At 46.9% G+C, this 17853-nt stretch overlaps 1 protein-coding gene across 3 annotated transcripts in view; it reads left to right on the top strand.

Annotated features, from left to right (window-relative positions):
* The window catches only part of TTYH3 (tweety family member 3), a 75667-nt gene that overhangs the window by 50326 nt on the left and 7488 nt on the right, over window positions 1–17853 (top strand). Inside the window, exons 8-14 of one of the 3 annotated variants that reach the window (XM_050980003.1) lie at window positions 6726–6781; window positions 8059–8151; window positions 8270–8362; window positions 9079–9215; window positions 11110–11286; window positions 12179–12254; window positions 14315–14416. In XM_050980003.1, the coding sequence (XP_050835960.1) occupies window positions 6726–6781; window positions 8059–8151; window positions 8270–8362; window positions 9079–9215; window positions 11110–11286; window positions 12179–12254; window positions 14315–14395 (713 nt within the window). In that variant the 3' untranslated portion in view covers window positions 14396–14416. The remainder of the gene's footprint in view (window positions 1–6725; window positions 6782–8058; window positions 8152–8269; window positions 8363–9078; window positions 9216–11109; window positions 11287–12178; window positions 12255–14314; window positions 14417–17853) is intronic. The other 2 variants (XM_050980004.1, XM_050980005.1) reach the window with 2 other exon arrangements.

Here is a 17853-nt window from a genome sequence, read left to right as displayed (position 1 = left end):
ATTTGAGGCTGTGTTTGAAACAGAGGAGCTGGCATACAGTGGGAAACAAAATTTTTGGAGCTCAGGGAAAACAGCATTCTGGTCAGAAGTGTGCATGTATGCATCAGAACCACCTTCAGAACCTTTCTCCTGCCTTCACCTTTAGGTGGAAATAACTGATAAAATGGAATAACAGAAGTCCCCAGATTATTGGATTATTTTGCTTTAAATGTTGCACTCTTGAGGCTTCTTCTCCTCTCCAAGTGATAGAACTGTGGCAGTAGCAGTGTGCAGTTTGAGTTATCATTTTTAAAACTTGCTCTTGGGTCTGTATTCCTAAATCTAGCATACCTATTTTTATATATGTTATCAACAGTTTATATATAATTTTTTTCTCTTAATGATGGCTGTAAATAGTAGCCTCTTTGAAGGGTATGTGAATGGAAACAGCCACAAAAAAAGTTTGAATTTCCCTTTCCATTATAAATGCAGTATTTTGACTTCTTTGTGTATCCTGTTCCGCTTAAAGCATGTGCCTGCACCTCAGTGGCTTCCAGCTGAAGCACTGATGTATTTGGGGCTTGTTGCTCCTAATTTAGACTGAAGTGGTTGGTGAGGTGAGAGGTGCCTCAAATTTGAGCCTCAGTGGGGCAAAGATGGCATTCAGAACCATGGCTTAACAAAAAGGTGGTTGGGTGCCTGCCAGCAGAGATACAGTAAATGCTGAAAAGAAAAAGTATTTTTAGGACTGAGTTTGCTGCTTGGTTTACAAAGTTAACTTTTTTCCCTGACCTTCTCTACCTCAGTAGTTCCTTTATGTAGGCAAACACAAATAGGCAAGGACACTGATTTGTAGCAGGAGTGACTTGTGTTTTTTCTGGTTCTTATTTGGTGGAACAGAGAGCTTTTGCTGTGTGTGCAGAAGGTCTGTGCTTAGCCAAATGCTGTCTCTCAATGTGCAACTGGTAGGAAATGAGGTATGTAGCTATGGCTCAGGATGCAGGGATTGGAAACAGTGAAAAACATAAATGTCTGGAGGCAGAATGTGGTATAAAAGGATAGGTACAGGTTGATCTTGCAACCCTGCATCTTATTTTTGGAGTGCCTTATTTATTGATTTTTGTGGGAAGGATAGAGCCAGGCAGCTCTCTTGGCAACAAAGAAATGTAGTGAGGGAAGAGAATGAGTGCTTAGCACAAGATGAAAATCCTCTTTTGGCTGTGAAGGTGACAAAGGTGTGGCTTCAGGAGCCTAGCTGCTTTCCTGGCTCTGCAAGAGGCAAGTGGGTCAGTGAGGCCAAGGGGAAATATAGGATGCTCCTGCCAGCTGTGTGCTGTGATAATTTGGTAACCCAGATTAGCTCTGGAGCGTGTTTGGTAGCAATCAGATTGACCCTGGGGAACCAAAGAAAGGCCCCTTTGTGCTGCTTGTCCATTTCAGCTGTGCTTGTCTGCTGGGCTCCTGTGGATTCCCATTGATCAGGATCAATGCTCACTGGGAGGCTCCCAGGCAGTGCAGGCTGACATTCCATCCCTCCTCCTGCATTCCCCAGCAGGGACAGTTGGCTCCCCCAGGGAATTCAGGCTCTGCTCCTGCAGCACCACCATGGAACAGTTGTTAAAGCTCCCTAAATATCAGTGAATGGCTCTGAGGGAAATGGGGAAGAGCAGCAAGGGCAGGGGCTGCCACAGGCCTGGGTTGGAGGGGTGGCCCCTCCATGGGGGCTGAGTGTGTCAGTGATGCCTCAGGTTTGAGCTTTTCTGTTTTTCAGGTTCTGTGCTGCTTTAGTGTGTGGGTCTGAGCTTCACATCAGGGCATGGTGAGACAAAACAATTCCTTCTCTAGCTGAGGACCAAGGACAAATGGTCCGAATCTCAGGCCCAAGAGCACAAAACAATGTGAACTAAAGAGAGAAAAACAAGCAGGATGAGACTTCATTACCTAAAGCTGGAATTGGACAATTGACTCCAAAATGCAAATGGACCAGAACTTACAAAAGTGAGAGACCCCTGGTCGTGCATTTTGGGACCATTTAGGTTCACCTTGGGTGCAGCCCTGGCTGGGCTCTTGTGCTGCCCAAGGTGGATCCATTGAGGAGATCCTTTTAATAAATCCCTACTTTATTCTTTAACTCCATCTAGACTCTGTTCTAGGTCAGCCTTCACAAGGCATCATCAGCTCCTGCTGCCAGGCACCCTGGAGCATTGGTGAGCACCTTTTCCTTACTCCTGAAGGAAATCTGTCAATTTCTGAGCCAGGCAGCTGGCTGGGAGATGATTGAGTCTTCTGTCTTCCCATGTGGGTTTTCACTGCTGTTCCAAAGCTATGGAAATAGCTCTTGGTCCCCAATGTTGAGACCTTCCCATGAATCTGAGCAGGAAGAAAAATGATGACATGAGGACTGCAGTGAGGCAATTACATTTTAATCCCAATAAAACTTCTTTAAAAGTCTAGGATAAGTTTTAGTATCCCTTGGCTGCAAACTGTAGCAGCTGCTTTGTGATCAGCTGAGCTGTATGTAGGAGAGTGAGGAGCTCCAGCAGACAGGGACAGGCAGCTGGACATCCATGCTGTCCTCAGAGGAAGAGGCCCTGTTTGAAAGCCCCTGGTTCTGGTGCTTGGTGCTCTCTGGGTTGCTGTCTCTGCTTTTTGGATGGTACTCTCCAGCTTTGACAGCAGTATAGACAGACTGAAAGAGGTATGGACACACTGAAAGAGGTATAGACAGACTGAAATAGGTATGGACACACTAAAAGGGAGTGTGGGTGGCTGGAGGGACTCAGGTAGGTCATGGAGGGAGAATCCATGGGGAGTTATCACAGGTGTAGGAATCACATTTGCTGTGAGAATCACTTCAGCTGAAACTGGCCTGAGACTCCTGCTGAGGGATCTGCTTCTGGCCAGGGCTGGGTGCTGTCATCTCATTTTAAGGATATAAGAACCAACCAGTAATCCTAAGAAGTTTGGTAGTGCTGGGTCAATTTTTCTCTTTAATCACTGCTTTTAGTTGCTGTTGTTACATACCATGTATTCCAAGGTTCTCCATGCTCTGACATTCAGACTGGGACTGAGTCATCAATATTTGCAATGTGCTTTTTGCTGCTGGTGGTTGTAGTTCTCACAGAAAAATAACTGAGTTGAATACTGGGTAACTAGTGTGTTAATATTCTTGTTTATGTATTAATTGCTGTTTTCAAATCTAAGTGGAATTAATGGAGCTGAGAATAATCTGATTAAGTGCATTATTATTGTCATGTTTTTAGCTAGAGAAGAGATGTTCTTGTTTTGCAGATAAAATGTGCTGTTTTAAAAAATAATGGGGGGAGAAAAGGGAGGCAAAGAACTTTAATGCAGGTTTTTGGGAGAAGAAAATACTTAAATAATTTTGCAGAAGAGGCTGATGTATGTGCCTAACTCACCCTGTATTCATTAACTGAGATAAAGCCAATGGAATTGAACAGTGCCTGTATAATCAACTCCTGCTGCTAGTAAAAAGACTTGGTGCAGCCAAGATGTTCATTTTCAAAGCAGGAGGCCATCTTCTAGTCCCATTCTTTTGCACTGATATTATGTTATTATCAGATGACTTGTTGCATAAAATTAACTAAAAAGGCCCAATCTGTCTAAACAACAGGAAGAGCTTTCTCCAGATTCTCTTCCCAGAAATCTGCTTGGTGAAAGGCAGTCCCTTCATCTGAGGGAGCTGTGAGCCTCAGGGGATGGATAAAGGAGCCTTTTAGCTGTGGTCCAGCTGAGCTGGCCAGGCTGGGTGCTGAAGCTGAGCTGCTCAGATGAGAGCAGGAAGGGTCCTTGCTGTGCCCACCCTCTCACTGGCCTCCCACTGGTGCAATCTCAAGTCCAGAGCTGGATCAGCCCAAGGACTGACACCACCAGCACCTCTGTCCCCTCTCCAGAAGAGATCAGGGCAAAGCCTCAGCTGAGCAGTGGGGTCTGCAGTAATTCCCCAAGCCCAGGGTAACTGAGCTCTCTCACTGCAGGACAGAGTGTGCCAAAGAAGGGCTCTGGAGAGTCCTGCTGAGCTGATGTTGGCATTGAGGAGCTGCTTTCCTGCCTGCTCTTGTTGCTCCTGATTGGCAGAAAGCTTTGAGGAGTGGAGGGAGAGTTGCAAGCTCTTTGCTTTTACCACTATGAGAACAGGATGTATCAGAGAAATCAAATATTAAATATTAAATATTGTGCAGACACCTCCCTTTGCTGTCAGACTGATGCCCTGGGGAAACAAAACTCCTGGTGGAGAACCTTACCTGGGCAAGGGGCTCCAGCCAAAAGAGCTGCCTTGCTTTGACACCACAGGTGCTGTCTCTGATGACTGAACCCTCAGAGACAGCCTCATCTGGGTGTATGGCTAAAATGAGCGCTGCTAAGAGAATGTTCAATTAGAGATGAACAAGAGCTGGGAAAAGATCTTCTAGGTGTGAGGAGTTTTTTTGGAGCTAGGATCTTTTTTTCTCATTGCTCTCTCCAGACCTCACTGCCTTTTGGCAGGTGCATAAATACCATTTTTGCATTTTGGCTGGGCTTTGAAGTGAGTAGTAGGTCTCCATGGTTGCAGAAGCAGTAAGTTCTAGCAGCTGAAGCTGTCTTTAGTAGGAAGCTCTTCTTTCCTTTCTAGGAAAAACAGATTTTGCAAAAATAAAGCATTTTAGGTAGTTTCCCTTCCTTGCCTTCTGCTCCCACAATGCCTGTGCACCAGGAGTGAGTCAGGAGGATTGCTGCTAGCTACAGCAGGCATGGGCAGCTGCAGATGTGACCCTGCCTAACCCTTCTGCTATGAACTAGATTGCCTAAAGGCCAGCTTCAAAACTCAGATCAACCTTTAGGAATTTTCCTTGAGAGGAAAATGCACCAGAAAGATAATTATAGAAGAAATTGCCTGGAGCTGTTAACAAAGTGCAAAGGATGCATTAATGTAGCTGCCTTCTGGTCAGAAAAGGGAGATTTGGTGATGTACAGGAGAGCCTCCACCAGGTTTAAAACAGGTGAAGGTGCCTCGTGCTCCTTCCTCTTGTCCTGGTGGCATGGAGGCAGGGGACATGGCCCTCTTAATTTCCAGGCTTTGCACTACAGCTTCTCTGCCTGTTGCAGCCACAGATTTAAAGCACCACAGGCTGGGTTCAGTGCAGGGCAAAGCTGCTCCTGATGGCTGAGCCATTTTGGGAAGCACGTTTTATGCAGAGTGTCACACTTGTCAGCAGCAAAGCCAGTGCTACCACAGTGAATCCTTGCTGATCCTGCCTTCCAGGGTGAAGCAAGGCAAGCATTTATTTCACTGTACTGCTTTTTGCTTCACATGTAACCAGCAGTCTTTATCCTGAGCTTACAAGCTGCAAACTATGATATCAGGAGCTCTCATCTCTAATCTGCCCACCAGGGACGATCCTGAAGGCCCTCAAGAAACATTTCTAGAGCTCTGCATTAGCAGTTTGTCATGCAATTTATTGCACTTAAAAAGGCAATGTAAACTTGATACCACTGTGGGAGCTTAGGAGAAACTCGTAGTGGTTTGTTGGTTTAAAATAAATAGATGACAAGATCCCAGCTCCTTTGGGCCACCACGTGTGGTGCTGTGGGTTGCTGTTGCTGTTCTCTCAGTGCAGGTGTGTTTTAATCCATTTTCACAGAGCCCTTGTGTGTGATTTACAAGGCAGGCAGGAGCAGCCCTTTCCTTGGCTCAGTGCTTGTGGACAGTCACTTCTGTGGTCTGCCCAAAGCGAGGCACAAAGCAGCTCTTGCTGCCCTCCTGTCTGCCCACAGGTTGCTAATTGCTGTTTGGAGGCTTGGCTGGGGAGGTGTAAGCTGTCCCAGAGAAAGAGTCAGTGGGAGGGGGATGGAGCAGCTGGCAGGAGCTGCCCCAGAGCAGGCTGATGAATTATAAATAACAGCTGTCAGGTTGCATTGCCAGCACACAGGGGCTGACAGGCTGTGCTGCAGCACTCTGTCTCCAGCAGGCTGCCTTGCCCAAAGGTGCATGCAATATTTATGGCAAGCCTGGCAGAGGCAGGATACAGGCAGGTCTGCTTCCTTCACAGCTCTGCTTGCTTCTGCTTGTGCCTTTTACTGATTTCTGAGTTGGGACTCATCAGAATAGCTGTGCAGCCTGGAATATGCATTACTGAAAGGCACAGACAGGAGATTAAAAAGAGCAGAGGAAAAGGTGTTGGTGGAGGGGGGAATGCAGAAGGTTTGTGTGTTTTAGGGCTTTTGTAGTCTTTATCACACCAACATCACCCTTCATTTTGCTGAGCTGGCATGCTCATATTCATCTGAAGAGGAACTGTAAATGTTTGAGGAATATTCTAAAGGTATTTGGATGATCAGATCTTTCAGAGCTTCCTTCCTTGATAACATTGTTGAGGATGGCAGGGGAAAGCCTGGTATTTGTCATTTGTGTGTGCTGGCAGCTGATGCAGTGCTGTAGAGGGCTCATGAGGGCACCAGGCTGGTGTGAATGAAGAAGAACACAGCTGTATCCTCAAGCCTGGAAACAAATGATGTTGTTAGCAGGGCACAGGAACAACCTTATCTGGAGTTTGTGAGTATGTCTGCCCTGTACTGAAGTTGGACTTGCCCTAGACTGATGACTTGTCTTAGGTTTATGTGATGGATAGTGCCAACTCCTGAATAAAGCTTTCCCTGTGTTCCATCTAGCTTTGGGTGGAGCAGGCTCACACTGCAAAGCTGGGGTGATGTTTCTGCCCTGACTTTCTCCTCTTGTGTCTCCCCAGAGACTCTCCGCTATTACATGACCTGCAGTGCTGGGTACCCCAACCCCTTCCAGCAGGTGAGTGTGAGCACCCCAACTCCTTCCACCCCTGGCTCTCCTCACCTGCAGGTGCAGGTGGAGTGCTCTGCTGTCAGCATTCAGCCAGCTACAGGGTGTTTGCTTTAGGGAGGGCTCTGGCTGGTGGTAAAGCTTTGGCAGCTTCTTCCCAACTGTGCAGGAGGTGGCACTGGGATTTAGGGAGGAGTTTTTTCCAACTTCAGCATCACCACCTGCACAGCTTCAGGTCCAAGACACCCCTTAGAAGGGCCTGTGTGTAATGTGGTGAGAGCCATGGCTTTGTTGGTGGTACCTCTGTTTGCAAGGCACTTGACTAAAGAGCAGCACTGTGGAGACACAGCACCACAATTAATGCCAGGTTGGGAAACTCTGTAATTCCTGCTTTGAATCTCTTCTCAAAGGTTCTTTTGGGTTAAACAGTGGTAACACTCCACTCCCAAAATGCAGTTGCTTCTGTGGGTGAAGGAGTGCTTTCCACAGATGCTTCTTACAAACCTTTGAACATCCAAAGTGTAAATGTGAGTCATTATTCTTTTGTGTGGGGGCAGAATAGAGCACCTGGGCCCATTCCAAACTTTGCTGTGTGCCTCAGAGGCCAGAAGGGGCCCACACCACCCACCATTTGGCAGACACCAGCTGCTTCCCCGTTTATATTTAGGATTTTTTAAAAAATCTTGTCTTCCTCTGTTTTAAAGGGTGGGGTAAGAACACTTGGGGCTGTGGTTTGATGCACCTCTGCCATCTGTTGCATTTCTGGTCGCTCTGTGTACTGACATGCTATTGCATGTGAAATTCTCATGGTGCTTTAAAGGGATGTGAAGGCTGCACCCTAAAACAAACAACCTCCACTGTTAACATTATGTCTTTTTAATCCATCTGACTGAGTAAAAAAATCCAGCTGTGTTCTGTGGTGAGAACTTGAGTGCTTTGTGTCTTTTCTTTCTCCTTCCCTTCTGTCCTAGAGCCAGCCCCAGCTGTGTGTACATTTTTTTGTGTATGTATTTTGTTCTTTGTTTGTGGGTTTGTGTTTTTGGGATTTCTTTCCTTTTGGTTCTTCCCCTCTCCTCTTCTCTCTGTCTGTACTTCTTCCAGTTTGCCAAAGGTCAAACTTAACCCTGTTGCAGCTGCACTCCTGTCAGTTGGGACATCTCTAACTAGTACCATTCATACAGATGATGCTTCAGTATTTGGGAAATAGGATTTCAGTCTTTTCCCAGGAGATCTGTTGGTCCCTGTGGCCTGAACTGCTGAAATATTGCATGTTTTGTGTTGAGCAGAAGCTGTCAGGAAGCCACAAGGCTTTGGTAGAAATGCAGGACGATGTGTCGGAGCTGATGAAGTCAGCCAGCAAAGAGCACCCCACCTCCAAGGTAACTCTCCTCAAGTTTGCTCTCCCTGTCCTTTGGGGCTTCCCTCAACTCTGTACAGAGCCCAGGATCAGCTCCTGGTAAGCATTCCCTTGCACTAATCATGGCCTGTTGTTTGCAGGAGTATCTTACTCGGATCCAGGAGGTTTTGAACTCCACAGAGATCAACTTGCAGCAGCTGACAGCTTTGGTGGACTGCAGGAGTCTGCATTTGGTGAGTTTTGGTAACTGGCCTTGAGCTAAGGAAGAGCAAAGGGAGTGTAGAACCTGTGTTTGTTTGGAGTTCCAAACCTCTGGTGGAAGTTTACAACAGCTTTTTACTTATTGATTGTAGCAGAAAGGGGAATGAGAATTTGGATCAAGCTAGTTTTGAGTTCGAAGTTCAGCACAGGAAGGTGGATAAAATGCCTTCACACATCTACAAGCTGCAGCCATAGAGGCCTTCAGGTTTTTTGTGTATAACAAATAACTTTCTGCCTTTGCCATGGAGTGCAGAGCACTTGGAACAGTGTAGCACAGCCTTGCTGGTGTCCTCACTGCCCCTCTAAAAGCAGAGACACAGACAGTTCATCCTTCTGTTCCTGGGACACTGTGAGGGAGTTAAAAGGCTTAATGAAAAATATTGTATCTTCAGATGGGTGGATAAATTTGCCTGGGCTGTTTATTTTTCCTCCTCTTAAAGTCTTACTGTGGGCGGTTGAAAATATTTCTATGTCTAAATCCAAGCTGGTCTTTGTGAGGGGAAACAAGGGTTAGATCATTTATGAGAAACACTTGAGTGCCTGAAATTAAAATAGAAATATGCTCTAGAAAAGGGAGTGTGTTGTCTCTAAGTTGTTTCAGAGAGTGCAATCTGGAGAAGGGCTTTTGAGTAAGATCTCAGTGGTAACTCTGCAGTGATCAGGAAACTCTGCTCCTTTCCCTCTGCAGGATTACATCCAGGCTCTGACAGGATTCTGCTATGATGGAGTGGAAGGCCTCATCTACCTGGTTCTCTTCTCCTTTGTCACAGCCCTCATGTTCAGTTCCATTGTCTGCAGCGTCCCACACACTTGGCAGCAGAAGAGGTACAGAGAGGGTTTAGATCCTGGAGCACTGTAGAGCTCTTTCCCAGTGAAAACTGGCTGCTGGATTTGTGCCCATGAGCATATGGAGCTCATTCCCACATGATCCCAGGGGTGTGAGGGATGAGGCTTTATAAGCCCAGGTCTAACAGGAAAAAAAAGGTTGTGTTTTGCTCTGGCTGTGGTTGATACTAACATCTGAACCTTCCTGCACTGGAATACCCTGTGCAGAGCACTCAGTGCACTGCAGGACTGTGAGTCAAGTCAGATGAATGATTATAGCTGTAACATGCAGGTCATGCTTGAACTATTGCTCTCTCTGTAAAATTCTTACTCTCTCACATTGTCTTGAGGCATTTGTTCTACTGTGGGGAAGAGCATTGGAATAAGAAGCAGTTTACACCTGCCTTTGTAGCTTTGCTCATGCTGAGGTGACTGACTTGCATAGATAATGGAAAGCAGGAGCTGGCTTGTTGTCAACAACATGGGCAGGTGAGGCACTTGCAAACTGGCACTGGTGTTAATGATGATAACCAGATTAATCAGTGAGTCTTTAGCAAACCTTTGCTTCACTGACTGGCTGCTGCACCACAGGCAGCTGTTTAAATGGCATTGAGTTTTCTACTCTTGCAGAACAGCAAGAGGCTGCAGCAAATCTCTTCTGTCATCCTGATTTTTGTGGTAAAATAGAAGGCCCTGAACAACAGCAGGAAGCCAGAGCTGGCCCAGCCTGCAATGCCCACAGAGAAGTGGCCTTAGAAAAGTGTCAGAACAGCCCCTGAGACTGTGGCTGGTTGCTCACCTCTTGCACAGGCAGCTGCAGAGACCTTTCCACGAAGAGCAGGGCAGTCTACCTGATGGATGGAGAAAGGTTTGGTGGCATCTCCTGCCCTGCCTCCCCTGTGAGTGCCTGCCCTGCCAACCCCAGCAGGCTCAGGCTGCTGCTGTGAGCTGAAGGGCTCCCTCTGGCATTCTGTGGAGCACCGTTTGTCCCCCAGCCTCCCTCTGGGAAGTGGAGGATGTCGTGGTTTATTGCCTGTAAGGGACTGTGCCGGCTGCAATCCCTCGATCTTCAGTGCCACCGTGTGGTGCAGAAGCTGCAGGTGATGTTTGGGAGGTTCTAGTGGTGGCCATACTCTGTAGAACCTTTCGCTAGCTTTAAGCACAGATTAAATATATTTCAGCCCATGGTGCTCCACCCCCTAATTAGGGAGATAAAAGAGCAGCGTGTATTATTAGGAGGGGCAAGAGAATACTCTGGGAAAGCAGGGGGAACCAGCTGGCAAACAGTTCTGCTCTCCACTGATTTAAAATCCTGGCATTTTTGAGAAGATAAAGCCTTTACACACAAATTTTGCAACATAGTCTCTGTAAAGGCTTCTGTGCTTTTGCTAGAAGCTGAAGCAGACCCTTTGGCACCAGAATGGGATTTCAGAGAAGTCTGCAGAGGTTTATCCTTAAGAGTCTTTGGACATGTCTATAGGAAATGGAAGGACAGAGATTGCAGTTTTGAAGGATGTTTCTGTGGGGTGCATGGCACTACATCCCCACTACCTCTCTTTTTTGTTGTCTGTGGGTTTTTTTAACGCTGTACATTTTGGGATGTGTAGCCATCCTCTGCTTGTACAGCTGTGCAGCTGCAGCCCCTGCTGAGAAGCCTATAGGGAGGCTGGAGGGGATCACACAGTGTGCACCTCCAGATGGGATCTGTGGGAGGGCTGAGTCACTGTGGTGTGGGCTGTGCTTCACGCTGCCACCCTGAGCCATCCCAAACGGGCACGAACGTGGAGGATGTGGAAGATGACTGGGAGGTTCCTAGGATTGCCATGGTTTCCTGCAAACCCCACACGTGGGGTCACTGTAGGGTTCTAGGAGGAACTTTTTCTCCTTCTTGCAGAGGCTCAGATGATGATGGGGAAGAAGAATCAGCTGCTCAGGGGAGCAGACAGACACACGATAATCTGTACAGAGTGCACATGCCCAGCCTCTATAGCTGTGGCAGTAGTTATGGCAGTGAGACCAGCATCCCTGCAGCAGCACACACAGTCAGCAATGCTCCCGTCACGGAGTACATGTGAGTATCCCCAGGGAAGCCTCTCCACAGGGCTCCCTTCCCATCTCTGTTGGCTCCAGTGCTGCAGGGTTGGCACTTCTGACCTAGAGGTAAAAAGCAGTGAAGGATTTTGTTTTCTGATTGGCATCTAATGGGAGAAGGGGATAGCTTGAAAGTGCTGCACTAGGAGGAGTTTGGTTAGACAGCGTGCTCCAAAATGGGAACAGCTTTGTGCTCCAGGACTCAGGAAAATGTCTAAAGAAAAGAAGGAGGAAAGCATTGCCTGGGCTTCTTATTACACAGTGATTCTGATCACCAGAAGACTTAATTCTTCACACAGAGCAGTCTTGCCAGAAGCCTCCCAAAAGACTGAGAGCCAAGAAAAAACCTGTGGGCTCTCTCTTTCTACAGTATTTGCTGTCACCTCTGACATCTGTTGCAGTTTTCAGCTACCTAGTCCAGGTGGGATCTTCAGAGCTTTCTCCAGAAGTGCCTAACCCTGATTACATTTGGACTATCATCAGGGTCCATCGTTTTTTGGGCTGCCACATCATTTTGTTTATCCCCTTAGACGTTGTCCTCATTTTATCTCCATTTCTGCCACTTGGCAGTTCTGATGCTGCAGGGAGGCAGATTTTCACAAGGCCCTATTTTTAAATCACTTGATGTGATTCATTGTGGGCCCTTCTGAGTAAGAATGTAAAAATAGTGCTCAATCTGAGGAAAATTATGATGGCTTTATGCCCTTATCTGAAAAAGGGGATCCATCTGGCCTGTAAGAAAAGTTTTGAAGGAGGCTGAGCTGATACAGTAGTTCTGGGGGTGAGGATGCTCTGCCCTGTGTCCCCATCAGAGCCCCTCCCCAGGGAAGCATGGCAAGTGCCCCGTTACCATGTGTGTCTTCCTTTCCTAGGAGCCAGAATGCAAATTTCCAGAACCCCCGTTGTGAGAATACCCCGCTCATTGGCCGGGAGTCCCCACCTCCCTCAGTAAGTCTCTCTTTACTGCTCTTCTCTGCTTCAGCAGCTTTGGGGAACACACATTTGCCACTCCTGTGTACTCCCAAGGGAGCTGATTGTGCAGCCAAACACAGGATCTGGCCCATAAATGGCAGCAGCTTGAACAGACAAGCTGTGTCTCACCTGCCATGGAGAATAAAACCCTGCTATGCTGCTTTGGACATTGCACATGAAAAGACTAAATAAAACTCAGTCAATTAACACTGGTAATCCTATGGGCCCAGTCCTGCCACCACTGAAGTGCATGAGAATCTTGATGGGTGACTTCAGCAGGATGATTCACTTGCATGCAGTGTTCTTGCTATCTGTGCCATTGGTTCCTCAAGTTTAAAAAGAAACTTGTTCAAACTGTAAATTCAGAGTTATTGCTGAACCTCTCTCCTTAATCTGCCCATAAGAGATGGTAGGATGAAACCTGTATTATTTTTTTGTTGAGATTTTTTTTTTGAATCTTTCTTTCACAACTGTTTTACTTTCTTTGAAATCTATTTTTGTATTTAATTTCCTATGGAGGAAAAAAAGAAACTTTCATGGAAGGTTTTGGTATTTGGAGTGGCCTGATAGCCATTTCTGTATGCTGGTTAAAACATGGGCTTCTCTTCATGTCTGGGTAAGAGCTAATTGCATCTTGCCCTCCCTCACTGGATCCTGTGAGCCTGATTTCCAGCAGAACCTGGAGAACATGCCATCCCAATGCTCACTAACTTGGTGGTGTGATTGCAGAGGATGAGTAGTAAAATGCCTAATGACCAACCAGTCTTCAGGTGTAGGTAAAGAAAACACACTCTGTGGTGCCTGGTTCAAATTGATGGGAAGGGGAGGAAGAGGAGGTTGGCGGATGAAGGAGTAGGAATTGTGGTGGAAATGAGGGCGTGCCATTCATGGTTTCACTTCAAGAGGACCAGTTCATCTTGCTGTAGAGGAAGTGGGAATGTGCAGAGTTGATCCTTGTCTCTGTCCTTGGCCAGACCTCTTCCACCCTTCCCAAAGAGGTTTCCTGCCCCGTGCTCCGATCGCGAGCTCTGGTCGCGTTATCTGCTCTCAGCAGAGCCCCTGACGTGCTGCACTGCTGGTGTCTCCTGGGCCAGAAGGGCACTGTCCCTCTGCTACTGCCAGGGCACATGTTCCTTCCATGTCCTGCTTCCCCTTGCCCTACAGCTCTTCTGCTTCAGAGAAAGCAAATTCCACTTCCATGGGGCTGGAGTGAGGCAAGAAGTTCCCTGGTGCTTCAGTAGCTGTTTGTGTCAATACCCTGAGTGGGAATCTGAGTCCTGCTGCCTTAGGCTGGGGTTTGGGAGTAGATAAAGGGTTTTTTCTTCAGAGTAAGTTGGCAGACATCAGTGAGGGCTGTCAGGAAGTGTGGGAGCTGGGGAGGATGAGGGAGCAGCACTGCACCCATAGAAAAGGGAGCTTCCCCCAGATGAGAGAAGGAACCAGGCTACAGGGTAAATGTGTTTCCTGGAGGGATCTAGTAGACAGGCAGTGGAGAGGAGAAAAATGCTTTCTATTCTCATATTGGCAGGCGACAGGGAAAGGCTTTTCTGGGATTTTTGTATTTGCAGCTCTCCGTAGCAGGTGGCTGAGACCGTACTGAGGCAGAAGGAATGGTGACTTTTCATAGCAAATTGTCTGTGGGAGGAGAGAGACAAAAAGGGAATACCAAAGCACACATCCCTGCCTCTTTTTGGGAGGGAGGAGAAGGAGATAACCATCCAAGCAGGTTATGTCTAGTGGGCAGACAGGGCTGACCTATTCCATTTAGCTTTCTGTGAACAGATGGTGAAAACTTAGATGTGATGATCCTGCCGCATTGTTTGTCCGTTACTTTTCCTGGCTTTTTGTTCGTTTGTTTGTGTTTTTCCTTCTCTCATTCCTTCTGATTTCTCCTTCTTGCCACAGGGATATCCCCTTAGGGTGGTAGAGCCCACCTTGTCGCTGGCACACACCAGGGTTTCACTTGCTTGCACTGTGTTTTTCATGCACGTTGAGGCTGCACTCTCTTTTTCTCTCTCTTTCTTGCGTCATCACAGTTGTATTTGGCTGCCATGGACAGTAGCAGCCATATGAGCTGGCAGCTTAAGCCCTCGGACAGTGCACGGACATACTGGTAACAGCGCCCGCAGATGGAACAGGTACTGCAACCAAGGTCCTTCCTGCTCAACCCCCTCTCCACTCCCAACCGCTCCCTTCATCCCTGCACTCTTTATCCCAGGCCAGTGCCTTTTATTTCTTCACATTCCCTCCCTCTGCACCTCCCACCCCATTCCCTCCTGCCAAGGGTGAAAGTGGAAATCCGTTTTGGCTCTGGTGCAGACTCGAGGAGCAGGATCGACATTCTGGAGGCTTCTGGTGCACCTTGTGAGGGGTACAGGTGCCTGTGCTTCACAAAAACCTCATGGCAGCTTCAGCTTGGACCCCAGACTTCAGGACAGCTCCAACACCAAGTGCTGAGTGCTGCTCAAATGTAGGAATAACCTTGCACTTCAAAAGCAGCACAGAAGTGCTCCCATCACAAGAAGCCATTCTCTAGGAGTAAAGAGAACCAATCTAGCAGCGCTTCAGTCAGGAATGGTTGTCTTAATTCAGCTTTTGGCTCTCCTTGAGCCCTGCTGCTGTTCTGCTTGCCCTTAGTGGTCATAACACCCAAACCCATCAATACCAACCTGCCACAAGCTTTTAGCTCATTTGTAGGATTTTTAATTTTAAACTGTCCTGAAGAGTTACTTAATTGCCTGTCAGATCTGTGTGCAGCTTTTCCTTTTATCTTCACGTTTAAGGTCAGAAAGGAGCAAATTTTAAGAAAAAAGCTTCCTTAATGGTCCACATATAATCACTAAGATCTATTTCATTCTGTTTCAAAACCTTTTACTGTTTTGTTTGTTCTGTGTGTGTCCAAATCATGCCATCCATGTCCCACAGACTCTGTGAGCAGGGCCCTCCTAGTACCATTTCACTGTCTGCATTCCTCATGGGCTGCGGTTGCTGGTGCTCTCCAAGACAGCCAATGTTTCCTCCCTCATGACAAAGAAAGAGGAGGTGGTCTGCATTTTGGGGGGGTTATTAGCTTGTTTAAATACAGGGTGTGATTAGGACTACCAGACAGCTCAGGTGGTGTGAAGGACAGTGCTTCTTCAAGGGAACTGCACAGTGCCAGGAAGGTGCTGGTTCCAGTGGGAACAGGGAGCCCATTGCTTTTGGCTGTCATATCTTGCATTCTCTTCCCAGAATATGTCCATAAAGCTGCTGCTGTTCCTTCTTCTCTGCTTCTTCTTCTTCTTCTTCTTCTTGGCACTTCTCTCAGCCTTGCACTGGATTCCTTTCTGTGCTGTTGGTGCTTGGTCTGCATCCCTGCTGCTCCTTGCTCTCTGCCTGCCTGCCTGCCTGCCTGGGGAGGGGCTGGATGGGGTGTCTTGATGCCTCTGCCATGGTGCATGAATGCAACCAACCTTGTCTGAAGCATGGTGCCAGCACCCTTGAGAGGCTCACAGCTTTCTCCAGTCTTAAGTCTTGCTAAGACTGCTCCTGGCCCTCAGCTTGTGGTGGGGTTTCTGCTTTGCTGTTCCTGTAGGTGGTATTGTAGCAATGTTAGATGGATCTGTTCCATGAAATAAAATACTGGTGAGGGTGGGGAAATTCTAGGGCCTTCATTCTAGACTTGAAATGCCTGGGCTGGAGCATGACCTGATCCCAGTCTGCACTGTCTTCTGTTTATCTATAGTCCCACCCAAGCTTCATGTGGCTGGCTGAAGGGCTATGGAAAAGGCACTGCATTCTTTCCAGGGCTCTAAAAACAAACAAAACCAACAGAAGCTCTGTTCTTTTGACTTGAAAGACTTAAGTCCCTTTGAATTCAGAACCCACTGGCTAGAATTAGCTGTTTCCCTGCATCTTGTACCTCCCATACATAATAACACCAAACCCTCTGTGTTTACTGTGCTCTAGCTGCTTGAGATCAACCTTTCAGAACTTGAATCCAGAAGCTTTGGTCTTTATTGCATTACCTGAACAGCTCTGGCAGGAAATCAAAGTCAGGGTAGCTCAAGAGAAATTCACGTGGGTTTTAAACCACGAATAGTAAATGGTTTGTACCCAGTCATGGTTTCATATGGAAAGTGATCTTTCAGCATAGCTCAGTTAGCTGTGAAGTACTCATGGATTTCACAGGAGTCAGTAGAATTTATGGCCTCTGAAACAAACTGATCATTCCTTAAAATTAGGGGTTTTTTCAGCCAATGATTCCTTTGTGCCCAGGCTATGTGTGTTAAGTGCCTAACTAGTATGTGCTGGCAAACCACACCTGTGAAAGCTTATACCCTCAACAAGGCTGAATGTGAAGCAGAGACTTTTATTTTCTTTGGAGAAATACAAAAATAACCCAGTGTGCAATCAGCTGTGTTTGTTGGAGCTGGCTGGTAAGTGACTGAGAGGAATGGGAACAAGAAGCCTTTCAGGTGCCCTTCTTGGGGAAGCTGACAGGGAGCTGGAGGTATGGGGTGAAACTTGTCCTCTGTTTTTGAAAGGGTAAATGAGGGTGTGTAGGCACATGGGTACTTCCAGTGAGTGCTGGAAGAATGACTGAATTGTGCATTCTTTAACCTTCTATGAAAGCTCCTCTTTAAAGGAAACTAAATGCAACTGTGAACCTGACAGCTGTGGGCCTCAGAGTGGAGTTCAAGCCCTCCTTGGTCTGAATTGTGCTCAGGCTTTCTGTCTTTAGAATCACTTTTTAAAGGAGTTAAAGCCATAGTTATTTTTTTAAAGCAACTGAAGACTTAATTGCTTTAACTCTGGATAAATAGTTTGGTTTCATATCCAAAAGTGGCAAGTGTCTGCTGATACATCTTCATCTGCTGGCCTGTCCAGCTGTTGGGACCTGTGTGTTCCACAGCATCTTTCCTCTGCTTCCCAGCAGAGGATGCAGAGAAGGACTCAAGGAAGGGCTGCAGCACATGGAGAAAGCAGTTGTACCTGGAAGGTGATGCTGTGGCTGACCCAGAGCACTCTGACAGAGCTGTGCTGTGAGAGGTGCACAGTGCAGTGTGGGCTCTCTGCTGCCAGGTTTCTGTCACACTTCCCATGGTCATTAAAAATACTCTTAACAGCAAGAGTAACTGGTTCAGCTGAGCTGGGAAGAGGTACAAAGGTGCAAAAACCCTCAGTTAAGGAGAGAACATCAGCCCTAACTCTGACTACTCTGAGTCTTGATTTGTTCCTTGTGGTGGATTTGCAGGTAGGTTTGAATGTCAAATACTCTCTGCTCGACTCTCCAGACCTTGTGTTCCTGGTTACTTTGTTTTAGTGACACTTAAACAACTGTGGGGTCTTTTCTTTTTGGAGGAACGGAGGGAATTCTTTTCAGCTTCTCCCCCCATGATAGGTGTACTTTGTACATCTTTGAAATGCAATTCATCAAGTGGTCCCCTTGATTTTAATGCTTTAAAGAGAGTTTATATTGCATGTTGTGTGCTGAACCCATATGACTGATCCAGAAAGATGCTCAGTAATCTTCCATTATCTGAGTTTGTTTTTTTTTTTTCTAAATGCTTCTTACAAAACTTTAGCACCTGGA

The sequence above is a fragment of the Serinus canaria genome, chromosome 14, assembly GCF_022539315.1.
Source record: "Serinus canaria isolate serCan28SL12 chromosome 14, serCan2020, whole genome shotgun sequence".
Taxonomy (NCBI): Eukaryota; Metazoa; Chordata; class Aves; order Passeriformes; family Fringillidae; genus Serinus; species Serinus canaria.
The sequence above is the reverse complement of the archived record's forward strand: the minus strand, read 5'-3'. Positions and strand labels throughout refer to the sequence as shown.